Below are 18,935 nucleotides of genomic sequence, written 5' to 3' on the forward strand. Positions count from 1 at the left end.
ATCTCGTATGGTCATTTGTAACACATACAACATAACAGATTCCAGCTAATTGATTTCCATTACACTACTAAATAGTCCATTTTCCAACAAACACCAGGGAATTCCAGCAACTATAACAATCTGATTTATGTTAATTAAAATCGTTTCCGTGTATTTAATACAATAATTTCAATAAGGCTAGTAGTATTGTGAGTACAGTGTTTAAATAAAACTAAAATACCATGAAATTGAAAACTTATTGATGTAGAGAGTAGCGATGAACAAACTTGACAAGCAACACAATCAATCTGACAGAGGCTTCTACACATAATGAGTCAATTACATCTAGTGGTGTTAACTGTATGTCTGGTAAGTTATTTTTGTTCTTTGTTTTTTTAATTTTAGAAATATTATTTATTATTTTTATCATCTTTTAAATCCGTAAATAGAGAACTTTTTTAATTGTGTATCGTTTTATCGCTTATTTATATTTGCATACCCTGAAAAGGGACCAGCACTGTTCAATGATTTTTTCATTTGTAATATATTTTGGTCTTTTAATACATTATCTTACCGATGTAATAATACTTTTCTCCGGCCATTCCTATTTAGTTTAAGTTTTTTTTAATGAAGCGTTTAAGATGCTTTACGATTTTCATGTAACTTGACGGGCTGGCTATCAAAATATAAGATTAATCATAAATTGAATGAGGACGGACACAAATTTTGACCAAACTGAAAATTAAAAAAGAAATTCTCGATCCAAATGTCATTAAAGTTTTTCTGTCCAACATGTCTGTCTGTCTGTCTGTCATTTTGCTCATGACAATTTAAAATGCAGCAACTCGTATTGAGTTCTAGCTGCGGATAGTAGATTTTAAGGATCTTATGACATATTTTTTACGATTTTCGGATCATAGATTCCTAACATTCAGATCCCATTCAACGTGCACTTTTATAGCGGGGCTACTATTTATATTTTTTCTATCCAAATTGATGCTCAACTCTCACGGTGTTTGAAGAAAAATGTCTTCGTGTTTGAGTTTGTGGGGTTTTTTTTTCTTTCTCTTTTTCTCGACATTCACTTTGATTTGTACCTTGACCCTTATGAACCGTTTGGACTGTAAAGAGCTCTTACGTGCTCGACCAAAAAGTATAAGAAACCATATCCTATCATATGTTGCCTGTAACTTCTTCCTTTCTTGATTAAAAAAAAATTAATTAACAAATAGAAATATCCGTCATAGTATTTTCCTCATGCAAAACTAAAAACCTGGCTTTCAATCGATATTAAAGATTCAGAGCTCTAAGTGAGTTTTAGTGACCAACATATGAAAACTTTACTTATTAAACAAATATTTTCAATACTGGAGTTTATTCGCAACCCCACACACTGTTTCTGCGGACCAAACGAACACCATTTTCTTCCTAAAATCACACATCTAGATCTTTTACATAACTCTATTGTTTCAGGGAGTATTATTATACATTATATATACCTCTCTCTATAAGTAAAGGGTGAGCAGATATGCTAGATCTTGTAAGACTTGAAGTTAGTTCTGATCTTTTATATTATGTAATCATTGTTTTAATCATGTTTAAATATAATGGCTGTCTTCCCAACTCAGTTAACACTGCACAGTTTGTCCTTTTTTGGAGTTGAATTTACAGAATTTAGTATGAGTTTTGTTTTTGCAGATAAACTAGAGTATATATGGTCTAATATAAAGAAACTATCCCCTTTATAACTTTGGCAGACATTGGGTTAAAGGCACCACATATCTCAGATGGAATTGATGGTATGATCAAAAACATGCATGCTTGTTTTGACTGGAGGATGCAATGGAAAAAAATACATTGCTACAAACCAGTAAAAGTATGACATGGCCCATATCTGCACTCGACTGTACACATTAATACTCGACTCGTCCAGTCTAAATTTTACTTGATGCTACTCGACCCCAAGCCTAACCATACGCTACTGTACTGATATGTACTTGATCAAGCCCAGTAGTTAGCACTTTTTGTGCTAACATGAATTGTCATTGATATGGTCATATTTATAAATGTATTGTTAACAAATTTTAGATTTTTTTAAAATACTAATGACTCTTCTACATCAGGTTTAGTTTACCTTAGCTGTATGGCAACACTTTTTTGAATTTTGGCCCTCAATGCTCTTCAACTTCGTAGGTTTTTTGGCCTTTTCAACTTTTTTGGATTCGAGCGTCCCTGATGAGTCTTGTGTAGACGAAACGTGCGTCTGGCGTATACCCTAAATTTAGTCCTGGTATCTATGATGAGTTTATTTACAACCGCTGGGTCGATGACACTGCTGGTGGAGATTTATTTCTCCGAGGGTATCACAAGCCCAGTAGTCAGCACTTTTTGTGCTGACATGAATTGTCATTGATATGGTTATATTTATAAATTTACTGTTTACAAATTTGTGATTTTTTTTTAAATTCTAAGGCTTTTCTACCTCAGGCATAGATTACCTTAGCTATATTTGGCAAAACTTTTAGAATTTTGGTCCTCAATGCTCTTCAACTTCGTACTTTATTTGACCTTTTTAACTTTTTTGGATTCGAGCGTTGCTGATGAGTCTTTTGTAGACAAAACGCGCGTCTAGCGTATATAGTAAATGTATTCCTGGTATCTATGACGAGTTTATTTATGTATTGAAAATAGTCTGAACTAATACTCGACTAGTCTTAAACAGTCTTAACCCATTCTCGACTTGTACTCGACCAATACCTGACCAGTTCTCGATTTATTTTTCAGTCTGAATTATGCTCGACGAGTCAGAGTCATACTTAATCATATGAAAACTATTTAAAAATAACTTACAATTGACATAACAAAAGCCGAAATAAAATAAAGATATATAGATATATAAACAGATGTTTTACAACACTCATAAATTTTGGTTTAACCGACCATACCGTATTCTATTGTCAAATGCTTCGAATAAATACACTTTTTAGAAGTGTTTACACTCTAATGATAAAACTTAATTGCACTGAAAACAAGATTATTGTTTTTAATTTTTATATGCGGAAGGTGTCGGAAAAAAACCCACATCAAAATGGCAATATATTGAACAGTTTTCAAACCTATAAGACAATAAAAAAAAAGGTAGGTTTTAAATAAGGGGAAGAAATAAGCTAACATAATTATCACAATTGCTGGTGATCGTTGAAAAACAAAGTCACTATTTATTTATTCAGATGAAGAAAGAAAATATAACTCAGTTGCGAAGAGAAAAGGTGTGGATTTCCTATACATTTTGTAATAATTTAAGTTGTGCCACACACGAAAGAGGTTAATGATACATTATATATCCTTAACCATGAATATAAATGTTTTAATCTACAGTCAATTCTAACTTGTAAAACTTTTTCTTAGGTGTCGCAATATTGGTTTTTCAAATTGTCAATTTAACTTCAGCACAGCGCTTTTAACGCTTTTGCAAACATTGTAATTCAAAAAAAAGAAATATCGTCTCAATATGTGAGTTTGGTTTCAAGTTAAAAGAACAATGCATTTGTAATACCTCTATAATTCTGAAAATAATTGTACAGAATATATTTTCACATCAAAAAGGCAAAGGCTCGATAGAGAAAACGATAAAGAAAATAGAAAAATTGATTAAAACTACTAGTAGATATTTTACCTATACTTCATTCTATAAATTGAAAAACGCTAAATTTCGATTCGTTACTTCCATTTAAAAAAAAATCTTATAACTTAAAGGATTGAAGTAAAAAATTAAAATAAAAAAAGTCATATCGAAGTTTGATTGTAGTCATTATGATTCAGATCAAAAGATAAAACCAAAGAAAATGTAACTGTATCTATAGACATATTAATGGCATACGATACAGTTACAGGGGAGGTAAAGACGTTGCTTACGTAAAATGTTATTTTCGCGACTTCAAACTATGACTTATCGGAAAAAGACTCAGTTTTCGACTGATTTTTACCATTCAAACTTATCTAACTTGAAAACGAGTTCATGGACCCCTCTTTTTTTAAAAGCCAATAGGTTTGATATCACGAGAACATTGTGTAAGCCGATTTTCATGATAACGTAAATAGTGCCTTTTTTTTAACTTGATAAATATACAGCAAAAAATTATGTTTTTTTTTACATTCATGAATATTTAATAAATATGAGTTATTTCTGAAAAAAATTATCTAATTTCAGGATACTTATAACATACAAAAATTACAAATTAGTAAACAAAAAACAATTTGTGTTTATCTTTTAAAACAAAAAAGTTATGTCTTTCTTTCGAATGAGAAAATACGTCCAAAATCCGAATTTTTAGCACATTTACAAAATATCGACCTCATTTTACTCAAAAAGTAGCACATGAAGGTATATTGTTTTTTACATATTTGATTTAATCAGGTACAAAATAGTCTATATGGAATTTTTTATAAAAATGTAAATACGGAATCACAACTGTATCGTATGCCCTTAAAGAAAACATAATCCCAGTGACTTAGGCAACCTGTTCCAATACTAAACGCTTTTTGTGCTGCCTTTGTGGAAGTTAAATGCGTTTTGTTTTTTTATAAGTGTTTTTATATCATAGCATAACGAAAATGTATTGCTAGAAGTAAATAAAGGCAACCGAAGTAAACCGCTGTTCAAAACTCATAAATCCATGGACAAAAAACAAAATCGAGAGAAACGCATTAAATATAAGAGGAGAACAACGACACAACACCGAAACGCAACACACACAGAAACGGACCAAACAACAGACAAAACACCACGAGAATAACAAATATAACATCAAAACCAAATACATGAATTTGGGATAGACAAGTACCGTGCCACGTCTTATCTCACACTGATGTAAAATTCTAACAAATATGCTTACTTCTGAAGGACTGCTACCTATAATCGAGTTGATAGGACGTGCCGCTGGAAAAATTAACTTTTTCCAGAAAATATGACGTAAGGTGAGGGGGAAATATCAGAAATTTGTGACAATGTCAATTAAGTTTCAAATATCTGTTATATCCAATTCACTGTATTTTCCCCAGCCGAAAGAGTGGCCGTAAGTAAATACTAGATAAGAAAAATTATTCTCAGATCTGTTCTCCGACCAAATGGGATATTGTTTGAATGCGCTGGAATGTGATAATTCTCGGAAATATGGAAATTAATGGAATGAAGTTAAATTTTGTCATATGCAATATTTGAAAAGGTACACATTTAAAAAAAAACATCGAAAAGAATACGATAAAAAGCTGCACCGCTATCAATTAAGTTTATTCCCAATGAGATACTTACAAATTGGCAAACTACGGTTCTCTTGTTCTGAGTAACTCGACATGAAATAAATCGAAAAAGAAAAAAAAACATATATGGCCTTCATTTGTACTGAATAATTGAAGCAATAGATATAATCATTATCTCTTTCCCGTTAATTTCATGACAAACAGGCGTGCTAATTTTGTTTAAAATGATAAATGGAGACATTTATTATCCTTTCGATCTAGCGTTTGTAGAGGCTATCGAGATCGTGTATTTTCATTAATAAGCCGAACAATGGTTAACATTGCAGAAATTTGTGAGCAAATATTGAAAAATCTATAAAATGAACATAAATATTTGATATTTATTGAATTTCTCATCAAAACATACTAAAACCATGCAAATATGAAACTATTATAACTGTTTATGATTTGAAATGATGTATCCTGGATTAATTTACTAGACAGTTGGATTAAAAGTAACGCGTAATATAACATAGTCAGCTGGGAATCAGTATTTCGTAATTTCCGCTAAAGGATGCTACGCTTTTCTATCAATTTCAATGTACAAAGCTTGTCGTAATTATACCGTTTTGCATTATCATTACTAAACTATTTGCAATCAACTGTTAAGGAAATCATACACCAGCGCAGGGATGTTATAAATTTTACACGTGGGCTATAAATGAAATTTTATTATTGTTTCTCATGTTAATAATCCATTGTATAAAATTCCCGTAAACAATCTGAGTAAGGAGTACTGGAACATAACGATACAGCCAGACATCGAAGTATGAATTTGAAGAATTTTGGTTTATTGCTTCAGTTCACAGTTTGCTTGGTAAGACTCTTTTTTAAGTAATTTATTATCAAAGTATTTTTCTATGTACTGATAAGAGAACCAAGTAGTACTGTCAATGTAATGTGGGGTGAGTTATTGGAGAGTTTCTGTTAGAATGATCATTGGGGATCTGACCTAAACTGTTAATTGCCTAGTGACGGAATTCTATTAGATTTTGACAGTCATGTTACATTACACAAATATATGTTCAAGTAAGTATCGTAAATTTTGTCATTAATAAAGATTGACGGTCCTATATTATTTTCGTTTCCTTCCCAAAGGCATGCGACAACAATATAACTTACTGCAATAGTTTAACAAAATCAATTGTTTCCGAAAAAAAAGATACAAAGTTTATCTTCAATTATGTCATATCATATGAATTTCTATTTCATTCACAATTAGGTTTACACAGTTTTAACAAATAACATTGCTTTGCATACGATGATTATATTGATTTGAACAATGTTTGCTTAATGTCCAGTGACAGATAGTTTATGCATGTTTAGAAAGACACGATCCTGGAAGACAATTTTGTTTATAAAACCGTTAACATTGTTATAAAGAATGAAATAATAATATACAGTATTTAACATAAATTGTGCACATCACAACATCAGAGAATGAGATAATTTAAACATGAATAATTAAATAGATAGTTCCTATAACAGGATCCGTCTACAAACAATTATTCAAAATCTGTCGAATCCTAATTTCGTGTTTTGTCTACATAAGATTCTTCAAAGACGTTCGAATCCAAAACCCACGTTTTGTCTACGAATTTTCATCAGAAATGGTTGAATCAAAGACCCGTGTTTTGTCTACAAAAGATTATTCAAAGACGTTCAAATTCAAAATCCGCAATTAGTCTTTAAATGATTCTTTAAAGACGGATAAATCCAAAAACCGCGTCTAGTCTTCAAATGATTATTTAAAGACGGTCGAATCCAAAAACCGCGTTTAGTCTTCAAATAATTCTTTAAAGACGGTCGAATCCAAAAACCCGATTTTTTCCTACAAAGACGGTCGAATCCAAAACTTGCGTTTTTTTCTACAAAATTTTCATCAGAGACGGTCGAACCAAAGACACGTATTTTGTCTACAAAAGATTTAACAGAGACGGTCGAATCAAAAATTTAAAAGCCAAACTTGACCAAGTATAACATTGTATAGCATTGAAGACCAGAATTTTCAATCTAAATATCTCAAGTCAATGTATTAATCTAGAATCAAATACCAGTAAAGATATAATCTGAATAATTATCATGCAGTGGATTCTTGTTTGTTTTGTTTTAATTCATATGTACATGTATCTCAAAGTAAACCGTGCCATGATTGCTCTTTTGTGTTAAGCCCAATCAGACACAAACAAACAGGAGGTATTTAGTGATGGGAGTTTACCTCTCTCCCTCTTTTGGATTAAACCTAATCAGACACAAGGAAAGAGGGGGGTATTTAGTGATGAGAGAGTCTATCTTTGTCCAGCTTTGTGTTCGTACTGGACTGCATCTGAAACGCTTCACAGGAATCAATAACAATTCTTTACGATGCCACTGCCGGTGGAGATTTATTTCCCCGAGAGTATCACAAGCCCATTAGTCAGCACTTTTTGTGCTTTCATGAATTATCATTTTTATGGTTATCTTTATAAATTTACAGTTAACAAAATTTTTACTTTTTTTAAATACCTCAGGAATATATTACCTTAGCTGTATTTGGCAAAACTTTTCGGAATTTTGGTCCTCAATGCTCTTCAACTTCGTTCTTTATTTGGCCTTTTAACTTTTTTTTATTATTCGAGCGTCACTGATGAGTCTTTTGTAGACAAAACGCGCGTCCGGCGTATATACTAGTACTAAATTTAGTTCTGGTATCTGTGATGAGTTTATTTACCAGAATCTTCCTAACATGATACACCTCCTATGTCATTTCTTCTTTTTATATTTTGGAGTTTAACTTTCGGACAACATAGACACTGTTATATTTGCATTCATCCGTCTACATAAAGTACAGATTCTTAACCATACTATGCCATCTTAAGTTTTGTTATTTTGTCCAATTAAATATTATGGGTTGTCCTAACCAAAAAACATAGACATTGGCATCGCATTGCTTTATTTAGAGATGCATGAACTTATTTCGTATATTTTAAATGTACAGCTTTTTCTAAAACCCCATATCCTAATTATAATTTGTTACGGCTATATATATATATGTATCACCATCATTGATGGCGATCCGATGGATACATCTGTTGTAGGGTTGTCACTGACTCAGACGTACTTATGAATATAATTATTTTCTGTGACTGTATCTTACATTAATTTGTGGGATCCTTTACTATAGATAATTTAGCTGATCTGTAACAATAACATCTTCATGCCTTATATATCATGTACTGTAGTACGCCGCTAGATTAAAACTGACGTGGAAAGGTAACATATGGCCACCGAAAGCTCTTTTTTTGAGAGCCCAGGTGGTCGTGTGGTCTAGCGGGACGGCTGCAGTGCAGGCGATTTGGTGTCACGATATCACAGTAGCATGGGTTCGAATCCCGGCGAGGGAAGAACCAAACATTTGCGAAAGCAAATTTACAGATCTAACATTGTTGGGTTGATGTTTAGACGAGTTGTATATATATATATATATATATATATATATATATCTGTATTTCAGAATCTTCACTATAGAATGTCATTTTGCACAACTTATATGTTTTGTATCCGAAAGTTAATCTATTGTTACTCTTATCAAAACATTGTCTTTGCAAAAGAACTAGGGTTCGCAGTACCTCTCATGAAGATAATTCGTTCCTTGTGGATGCATGCCATTATTTCATATGCGATTCAATCACAGCTAGCCGACATAAAGTGGGTCGTTATAGTTCCTTATTCGAATGGTTTTACATTTAAAATGTTGTGGTTTTTAACAGCTTACCTCACTATATACGAGTTTTTCTATTCGTCAAAGACCAGATGTAGACCTAATATTGCTTTTATCTTGTACATTTTAGCCCTTGTGAATAGATCACATTGTGTTTCATAGACTTTCAGCAACATCTCCATACTCATATACAATTATTATGTTTCCATTTAGTGTGATTGTAACGTTAGAAAACAATGGAAAACAAAATAGTGAGTGTTTGATATTTGTTTAATGTTGCGCCAAGCTCTTACATTTATCGACAAATGTTTGTTTGGTTACGAGTATTTACATTGTTAAAACGTAAACATAAATCTGAACTATATGACGTAGAACGGTTCCATTTAATTAAAAAAAAGTCTGCGGTTTCGTTTGCAAATAAACGAAATTGAAGTTCAAATTTATAAATTTGAAGCGTCTGGCTATACGGTTAAAATCAATACTGTATGATGGTAAATAAATGTAATTTGTTTCGCTGTGATCATGATGAAATTTTTAAAATCAATTAATGTTAGCGAAATGTAGTACTCCGATTTACATTATGTATATATATATATATATATATAATCAAATAATAGCTAAATATGTGCAAACAAAACTTTTCTTGAACAGGTTGTTCTCCTATTATATTTAATGCGTTTCCCTCGGTTTTAGTTTGTTACCCCTAATTCTGTTTGTCCATGAATTTATGAGTTTTGAACAGCGGTATACTACTGTTGTCCTTGTTATCACACATTTGGTCTATATTCTGTTTTTTTTTTTATTTATATCAAAGAACATATTTGGTACTCGTACAATGTACTTCGTTATACTGCCTATATCTGCAAAATAAAAAAATATCAAAAATGAAAACAAGACTTCATGCATCCAAAGAGAACTTCTGTATTTATGTGTATCAAGTACGTTTAAACTCGAACATTTGAAAGCCTTTGACCTACAGACCGAAATAGTAGAACAGCTGTATGAATATATAACCAAATAGGACACAAAATAATAGCGATATCCAACTATGGTCTCTTTGCATTTCAAATTTGAAATTTGCATTTCGAAAATTGATATTTCTGATCACATTCTATTTAGATGTAACTATTTAACTATTTGAGAATACTAGTAGATTACCTTGGCCATATTTGGCACAACTTTTTGAAATTTTTGGTCCTCAATGCTCTTCAACTTTGTACATGTTTGGCTTTATAAATAATTTAATCTGCGCGTTTGTAATGTAGGTGAAACGCGCGTATGGCGTATTAAATTGTAATTCTGATACCGTTGATAAATATTTATGTCAGAGTCACAAATGTGGAAATATAAAATCTAAAAAAAGTCAAATTAAGGTAGTACAATACAAAGATTTTTTCACTTCCAATCAGACAACTTTAAACTGATATAATTCGTTTCATTCTTCTTTGTATTGTATAAATTAGGTGTCAAAAGAAAGAAGAAAGATTGATTTTTCAAATTGTGATAATTGCATTATGACATAATTATTACATAATTAATTATTAAGTAATTAGTTGATATATTGTGATGTCCACACTTGAATGAATTTAGCATCTTTGTTCCTCATAGCATCCCCAAATATTTTATAGATACAACACAGCTTGACCTCTAAAACAGTGTCTCAAATTTCCAAACACATCAATAGAACACATTTTATACCCGATTGAATTTAGTGGTCTCTTATGAATTGATGTTGCAAACTTCATTGAAGATTAATGGGTGAATGAAATACAATAAGAAAAATATGAGACACAGTTATGGAGGTCAAACTGTGTTGTGCAAGATTCTATAAAATATTTTGGGATGCTATGAATAACAAAGAATCTAAATTCATTCAAGTATGGACATCACAATGTGGCAACTAATTACATAACAATTAGTTTTGTAATAATATGTCATAATGAAATTATCACAATTTGAAAGATTAATCTTTCTTCTTTCTTTTGGTACCTCATTTAAAAATTTTAAAGAAAGATGAGTGGAATTACATCAGTTTAAAGATGTCTAATTGGGGATGAAAAATCTTTGTATTGTGCTACCTTAATACTTACATTTAAGGAATTATACATTCAATTCGTTAATATATGGAAAAGAAAACAAATATTGACTTATTATAAATGATTTTCCCCTTATCTTTTACTACGCTGTCTCTCTTAATGTCTGTAATATTGCACTGATAACTGATATATCGGTTTAATATCATTATTTGTAGTACAGCGTCGTTAATGGCCAGACGTAAATAAGAGCTATCATTTGTAATGCGCTGTCAATCTCCGACCATTTCTTTATATAAGTTCCCGAGACCACCAAGATAAGTTAACGGGGTGTATCAGATTTTGTAATATTACCTCTAAATCAAATATCACAGGACGTTAAGCAAACACCAATCAATCAGCCAATGTAACTTCATACAATTTATAAATTATGATGTACAACAAATCTACCGACAATCCTGGTATTCATTTTGGGGAATATTTCAGCAGAATTGGTAAAATTTATGTAAGATTAAAATATTTGCATGGTTGAATCAAGTGTTGTTTAAAAAAGATTATCTGACCAGTTGTGAGTTTATCAAAAAGTAAAATCACAAAAATACTGAACTCAGAGGAAAATCAATTTGGAAAGTCCATAATCACATGGCAAAATCAAAAAACAAAACGCATCAAAAACGAATGGACAAGAACTGTCATATTCCTGACTTGGTACAGGCATTTTCAAATGTAGAAAATGATGGATTAAACCTGGTTCTATAGCGCTAACCCTCTCACTTTAATAACATTCTCATCAAATTCCGCTACATTTACATGATGCGTTAAATAAACAGTCACAATTGATAAAATAGTCAAAATATGGGTACATCAGTCATCATCGTATAACAATTTTAAAAGGAATTAACAGGACACAAAAACATCTACTATCTACGAACACATGGATTGATTTGAGTGTCTGACGTCAGAAAAATTATATACGTCACATAAATTTGTCGTTCAATGTGCATACAAACAATTTTAAAATTTGCATAGGCAATGTACGCATACAGGGTTAAAAAATCAAAAGTATGTAAGTTTGACTCTACATAATATTCTTTTTAATTCAGAAAATAGGAACCAGCATTGAAAACTTTCTAAGTAATGTTATGAGAGAAGGCTTTATAGTATTTCACTTGATAGTCGCTTTGATTATTTTCATCAAACATTTTGTCCAATATCACGCTTAATAACAGACACTCTACCCTTCAAGGGTATTGTAAGAAGTATGACATTATTATTCAATGTCTCGGCATATGTACATACAAGTCAAAATTCGATAGTTTCGTGAATTGTCGTTTCTTAACATTACAGCTTCTGCCTTTGTCGGTTTACATCGTGATATCTAACGTTACGTCGAATAGAGTTTGTCGGTTTACATCGTGATATCTAACGTTATGTCGAATGGAGTTTGCAACTAATGTTGATCAACGTTTAGTTCAACGTATTACACTCATCTTATTTTTTAATTATTCTTCCAGTATGATGTTTATGATAACATTGCTGTTGTTAGTATTGTATTACAAACCAGCTAGTCTCCGAGGAAATCAAAGTACGATCAATGTATACGTAATAATAATTGCATATTGTTGCCACTTCCCGGATATCGTCTGTTAACAAAGAGCGAACTTCCTGTTTATTAAATTGACAATTGCCATGTACGTTCATCTGTACTTGTCATTTATCATTAAAAAAAAATCAGCGATGTAAGAAGTGCACTTGTACTGATGTAAGAACCATGGCATGCATTTTACTTATTGCTAATGTTATTTTATGAATATTTGTGCTGTAGAAAAATAACGGCAATTCATTATCTATTGCTTTATGTATTAAGATGGTAATGACATTAATGTTCTTCACATTTACTAAGTAAAAACAAAACATGTTATCACATGCATGGTAAGCAAAACAACAAATACCAATTTACTAGAAATTAATGTTGTTGTTTTTTTCAATTAAGTTTCAGACATTTATCAATGGACAACAGTATAAAGGTAAGTACCGATATCTTATATATTTATGTTCAAAACCAATGTTGATACAATGCAAACATCATCAACAATGAAATATTGTCCTTTTTTTCTTCATCATTTTTGACAATGCAAATTCTACCAAAAATATATGTCTCGATAAATTGTGTTCATAACTTCAACGTGAATTTGAAAGTAAAGAACAAATAGAACAAGAAAATAATAACAAAAATGTCAAAACAATTGTTTATTTTCATATAGCTAGCAGGGTTGTGTTAAGTATTCTAAACGGAAAGAACCATAAAATTGAGAATGGAAATGGGGAATGTGTCAAAGAGACAACAGCCCGACCATAGAACAGACAACAGCAGAAGGTCATCAACAGGTCATGTTATTTACAAGGATGTCGTGACGTCTATTGCAATAGTTCGCTTATGAAGACACAGCCGGCGCATACATTATATACCACTTTTCTCATAATACAAATGCTCCTTGTACCTTAAGAACCTAGAGTTTTTCTTTAAAAGCGTTGAATAAGAAGATAACTAGTCTAATCGGGGCACAAAAATGTATATGCGCCGCAAGCCATGAACCCAATCATGCTTTATTCTTAAGGGATTCAAAAAATATTTTTCTGTTGACTCTCATACTATTCAATTAAGACTGTTAAAAGAATTTCAATAGCAAAGACAAGATTTTGACCTCTAGTTGACTTTTTTGTCTCGTTGACATATACCCCATATATTTAGTCATCCATACATGATTAAAAACACTTGTTCAGCTATAAACTACATCATTATCAATATATATGAGAAGTAAAGTGCCTGAATAAATCTCTCTATATATAGCTAGTTATCAGATCAAAAATTCGCAAGTACTCGAGAATCAACTGTCATCTACAAAGTACGACCTTGATTATCACCTTTCTTGTTATTTGTCCATTTATTCCTTGACTTTGATAGTCTAACAGGTCACTTGCCGTTATGTTATATCGGATTTCAATTCACAAGAGAGCTTTAAGATAATACATACTAGGACATTATACAAAAGTTTACTGTTATATAAAACTCTTCAAGATGTGTTGAAATATATACATAGAATGCTGTGTTTTGTGTGTGTCTGACATGTATTTCTTGGAGGCATCAACGCAAAAAAAACAGGACAAAAAGAGAAAGAAAAATATATAAAAGGGTATTGTTTAGCAGTCTTAATTATAAACAATTGAATAATTCAAAACCTGACATTTTATATATTTAAAATCTCTCATCCACATGTAAATAATGTATGTAGGATACAATGGTTTCTGCATTGCTTTCAAGAAATTATCTAAAGTTGTTTCCTGAACGATACTACACAAATGAATGTATTTTTGTTCTATATCACTAAGCCTCTATTTAATATGAACTGATCGGGTTTAAATTCTACATTATGTAAAAATGTATTCAATTCATGTTAGGTTGGATGAATACAGCAATCGATTTGCATATTGCTAGTTAGCAGAGAATGCACTATTATAGATACATCAAATTCCTAGAGGTTATTCGCCCTTTTAAAAATTCATCATCCGATGTTGATTTGTATTTATTTTAAAAATGATAAGCTATACAGTTACGATATTGTTTAACAAGTGTTTTGTGTCACTTAATGTTTTTCCACACCCGGGTCCACTTGTTTAAATATACAAACTCAGTGAACTTTTTGAAAAGCATATATGTACATGTATTATATATAGGGAGCTATACCATTTGGTTCTTATAGAAGGGGAGGGGTAGGGGTAGGATGAAATTTGAAAAAAAAGTCGGTGACTAAACAAAATGGCAGGACGACAATTTAAAATTCAAATATTAGCTCCCTAAGCTTCTACTAGATGATTTTATAACATAAGACAATAGCGTTTAATACTGATATTTTAATTCTATTGTAGAATGTGGCGGCAAGCCAGCAGATATCATGTTTGCTCTGGATTCGTCTGCCAGCATTCCGTTCAAGGATTTCCAAAAAGAAATAAACTTTACACAAAACTTAATAAAAATATTTGATATTGGTTCAGACAAAACTCGAGTTGGGCTAGTTACATTCAGGTACGTTATGAATTAATCAAATACAATATATTGATTGAAATTATATATCTGTTTTAATTTTCAATAAAAAACAGGAAGTTATAGAGTTACGTATCACAAATTACATCCATTTAATATTTAAACAAAAAGATACTTAAAACCTGACAGTCATCATATTACAAACACAACATGTTTCCAAGAATAATCTGCGTTTTGTCTAAAAAGAAAGAAAATTAAACTAGATTAATTATTTTTCTCTGTTACTGAAAGCTATCAAGGTCAAAGCATGTTACTGATATGAATTCATGCCGTCCTAGACTTTAATACCGGTGGTAATTTTTCATAGAAATGTCATACAGCAATGCCACAATTAATACTGTCAGACAGAATCTTGAGATATCAAAAAAACAAACTGTATTGGATTCAAATGCAAAGAACAACATTTATCAACATATTCATCTTGCTTCAGACTATAAATCCATGATTTAACAGACACAACGGCTGGACAACAACAATATTATAATAATTATAACCTTAACCAAGCATGAGATTACAAACGGTTGTATCTTAATAAATAACCATACGGTTTGATATGAATAGAACAGGGACTTTGTGTATAGAAAGTCCCTGGAATACAATGAGATAAGATGGAACAGGAGAAGTAGAAGAAATAAAAAAATACACTTAAAACTAAAGGACATTGGGTCAATATACATATAAAACAATGTTACAAATAAATCATGTGATATATGCAAATATCTTTGAATTCATAGTACAACAGTTGTCCCAGTACTCCGTGTGGGAGAGTTTGAAACTAAAGCCGAGATATTAGAAAAGACAAACGGGATACAGTTTCAAGGAGGTAACACCAATACTGCTGAAGCTCTAAGTTACATTAGAAAGAAAGGTTTCAAGGCCACCGAGTCTATAGGTCGACCTAAGATAGCTATAATATTGACCGATGGTCAGTCAAATGACGTAGTACGGACAATAACGGAAGCTGCCAAGACAAAGACAGATGGAATAGCTGTATTTGTCATTGGAATAGGCTCTCAGGTTCGTATTTACTTCAGATATATGTTTTATATGAAACAATTTTAGTTTCTACTAGTTGTAATTTGTATATGAAGGTCTAGACGGGGTTACTTTTTACATTTTTATTCATCGTGGATTGAGCAACAAATTATTACAACTTATATAAACCCCTTTCCACTTTGCTGGTGCGAGTGCTGCCGTGTAGGACATTAGCCTGCTCCTTTTTCGAAATCTACAAGTGTATATTATACTTGTAAGAGATGCGCTGGTCACTTCACCATGGCTCTCCTTTGGTATTTATGGAGCTCAATCGTTGATGTATATTCTGTATATGCACAAACAGCCTATATATATGTTTTCTTGTAAGTCGTATTGCTTTTCAACCTTTTTCGATACTTATTTATTTTATTTTGGCATTTTAAATTTTGGCTTCGAGCGTTCCTAATACACCTTATCGCTATTTGTCCGCCATTACTGAATATCACACAGGTTCCCGTAAAATTATGACGTCATAAAACAAAATAGCTGACGCCACAATGAAAAAGTGATTGTTGTATGCGTCAAAAGTTCAAGCGGCAGGGTCAGCCGGGAATAGCGATAAGGTGTATGAGGATAAATCTCGAACAGCGCATCCAACGTTTAAAATTGATAGGGTTGTTTTTATTATTCAGGTAGATGAAAAGGAACTGGAAGCTATTGCAACCAAACCATTGTCACATTATATGTTAAAGATAGGAAACTTTGATGCATTGGACTCAATCAAAGATGAACTGGCAATTAAAGCATGTGAAGGTAAATATATCACATTTTTTATCATCAATTAGATCGCAGTAATGTTAAAGAGTCTCGATATTGATTTATATAAAGATGCATGTCTGACATAAAGCAGGCATTTGTTAATGTACCCGGGGATGTGAGGCAAAGTCAATCAGACACAACCAAGCGTTTTCCAATGTCTTCATATAAACAATCTAAACAGAAACTATCAATGATCTGCTAATGCCATTTACTCTGTATAATTTTAAAAAGAACATATTTAAAAACAGATATACTTGACAAAATGTGTTATTGTTTATACACTTACGATGCCGTAATATATGAATGTATAATCATTCGAATTAGTTCACCAGACTCAACAGAACAATGTTTCCGTCCAATGTCAATGACACTTTATTTGGCTGGATGTACAAATGTACTTGTCCAGTCAGTTTTGAATATTATGGACAATGAATCAGAATTTAACACTTTGTAAAGGTATAATCAATAAAAACACATAACACTAACATTGTGTCCTTTTTAGTTGTTCCCGTTACACCAGCGCCACCTACTGAGCCCATGATGAATGATGATGAAGTACTGTACGGAGAAGGCAGTAAGTTATTTAAAACGAGTTTTTTAAGTTATAAAGGTATATAGATATCTATGCAGTTCAGTAATTTTCATTAGCATTAGTGGAAACATTTTGCTTATAAAAGCAAACCGGAAACTGATGAATGAAAAACCACTTTCATTACGAGGGCTGTAAACTTAAGATTTAAAAAAAAATCCAATGCATTAGATAAGAGAATCTATGTCTGATATCCGACTTTCAATATAGTTTAAAGTTCTATAAACCTAATACAAAATAATTAAAGTGTGAACTTTTTTGTTATGTAGCATGTTCTCCTGCCAAACCTATGAGTATTGCATACGCAGTGGATACGTCATCAATTGGTGCTGAAAATGCGTACTTTGTAATGGTCCTGATAAATAGAATTGCATCGAGGCTCCGAATGGACAAGCAACAAATCAGCTTAAGTGTCTTGACAAGCTCGTGTGGCCTCCAGTCACAGGATGGCGGACTCATAGATCATGTTCATGACCAAAAATCGTTACAGAACAGTCTTGACACCATGATCTCAGCCTCGTTCCAGAGTTTACTTCGAGATATGAGACAGAAAATCCAATCGGACAAAGGTATAAAGGTCGGTTTCATCTTTCTAAGTCGACCCCTGAGCAAGGAAGAATTCCACAAGTCTGAACTGGAATCTAGAAGGGCTAAATTTAAGAAAATTCACATATTTGTAGTGGGGATTGGATCACGCTTGGATGAGTCGCAAGCTGTTGGTTTGACAGTGGAAAAGAATCATTACATGCATACTGATTCGTATGATACCCTGTACGAGCTGGAAGGGCCTATCTTGTACCGCATTTGTAAATTAAATTAACATCCAAGTTAACATTTGGATACATTACAATGTCATGGTTTACTGATGCTAAAACAAACGATATATAATTATTATGTAAAGATCATCCACCAATAGAGTGACATTTTTATCTAGGGACATTTTTTTTAATTCTGTTCACCCGTGAAGTCCCTAGAGTGGGAATGTGTTGTACGCACAGATTTTATTGAATGAAATGAATAAAACAAAGATTATGCGTGATGATAAAACAAACATAAACACGCAGCCACCCCGAAAGCTTGCTTGCTGTTTCTGAATTGATTGTTCTATTGGATTGTATGTAATAATAACATTAACCTCCTATAGTTAAATGGCTTTTGGGATCTGACATTTCAACTAATGAGGCACCAAAGGAATTTGAAAAAAAAACTTTCGTTATACGAGGATCAATGGAAGCAAAAGATTTATAATCCAGATTAAAATCAAAACATTTAATATCGCAGACAATATTTTAAATATCTAGCACTACTGACATTTAGGTCCACAACACGGAAACATTATATGAAGTGAATTTTGCTTTGTATGCTGAATTGCCCAGAGACGCTTTTTAACCAGTACAATATCGCAGAAAAACATATCATCCATATAGATATATTATTCTG

General features: G+C 32.0%; 1 protein-coding gene across 4 annotated transcripts; it reads left to right on the forward strand.

Annotated features, from left to right (window-relative positions):
• Positions 1-73: 73 nt before the first annotated feature.
• LOC134728119 (collagen alpha-1(XII) chain-like) lies at positions 74-18,334 on the forward strand. Of its 4 annotated transcripts, none has more exons than XM_063592552.1 (7): positions 74-348; positions 13,004-13,037; positions 14,938-15,094; positions 15,847-16,129; positions 16,780-16,900; positions 17,409-17,480; positions 17,765-18,334. In XM_063592552.1, exons 1-7 carry the CDS (start codon positions 310-312, stop codon positions 18,313-18,315), a joined length of 1,257 nt encoding a protein of 418 aa, XP_063448622.1. In that variant the 5' UTR covers positions 74-309; the 3' UTR covers positions 18,316-18,334. The 4 variants fall into 4 exon arrangements, with proteins under 4 accessions (XP_063448622.1, XP_063448623.1, XP_063448620.1 ...); XM_063592553.1 differs by having other exon boundaries at positions 13,010-13,037; XM_063592550.1 differs by lacking the exon at positions 74-348 and adding an exon at positions 5,808-6,094.
• Positions 18,335-18,935: the final 601 nt, after the last annotated feature.

This window comes from Mytilus trossulus, chromosome 8 (assembly GCF_036588685.1).
Source record: "Mytilus trossulus isolate FHL-02 chromosome 8, PNRI_Mtr1.1.1.hap1, whole genome shotgun sequence".
In the NCBI taxonomy this organism is placed as follows: Eukaryota; Metazoa; Mollusca; class Bivalvia; order Mytilida; family Mytilidae; genus Mytilus; species Mytilus trossulus.

Coding starts and splice junctions, on each gene's coding strand:
- LOC134728119 (XM_063592550.1), top strand. CDS start 6,047: ATGAATTTGAAGAATTTTGGTTTATTGCTTCAGTTCACAGTTTGCTTG. Junction 13,038..14,937: donor CAATGGACAACAGTATAAAG/GTAAGTACCGAT, acceptor ATTCTATTGTAG/AATGTGGCGGCAAGCCAGCA. Junction 15,095..15,846: donor GTTGGGCTAGTTACATTCAG/GTACGTTATGAA, acceptor TTGAATTCATAG/TACAACAGTTGTCCCAGTAC.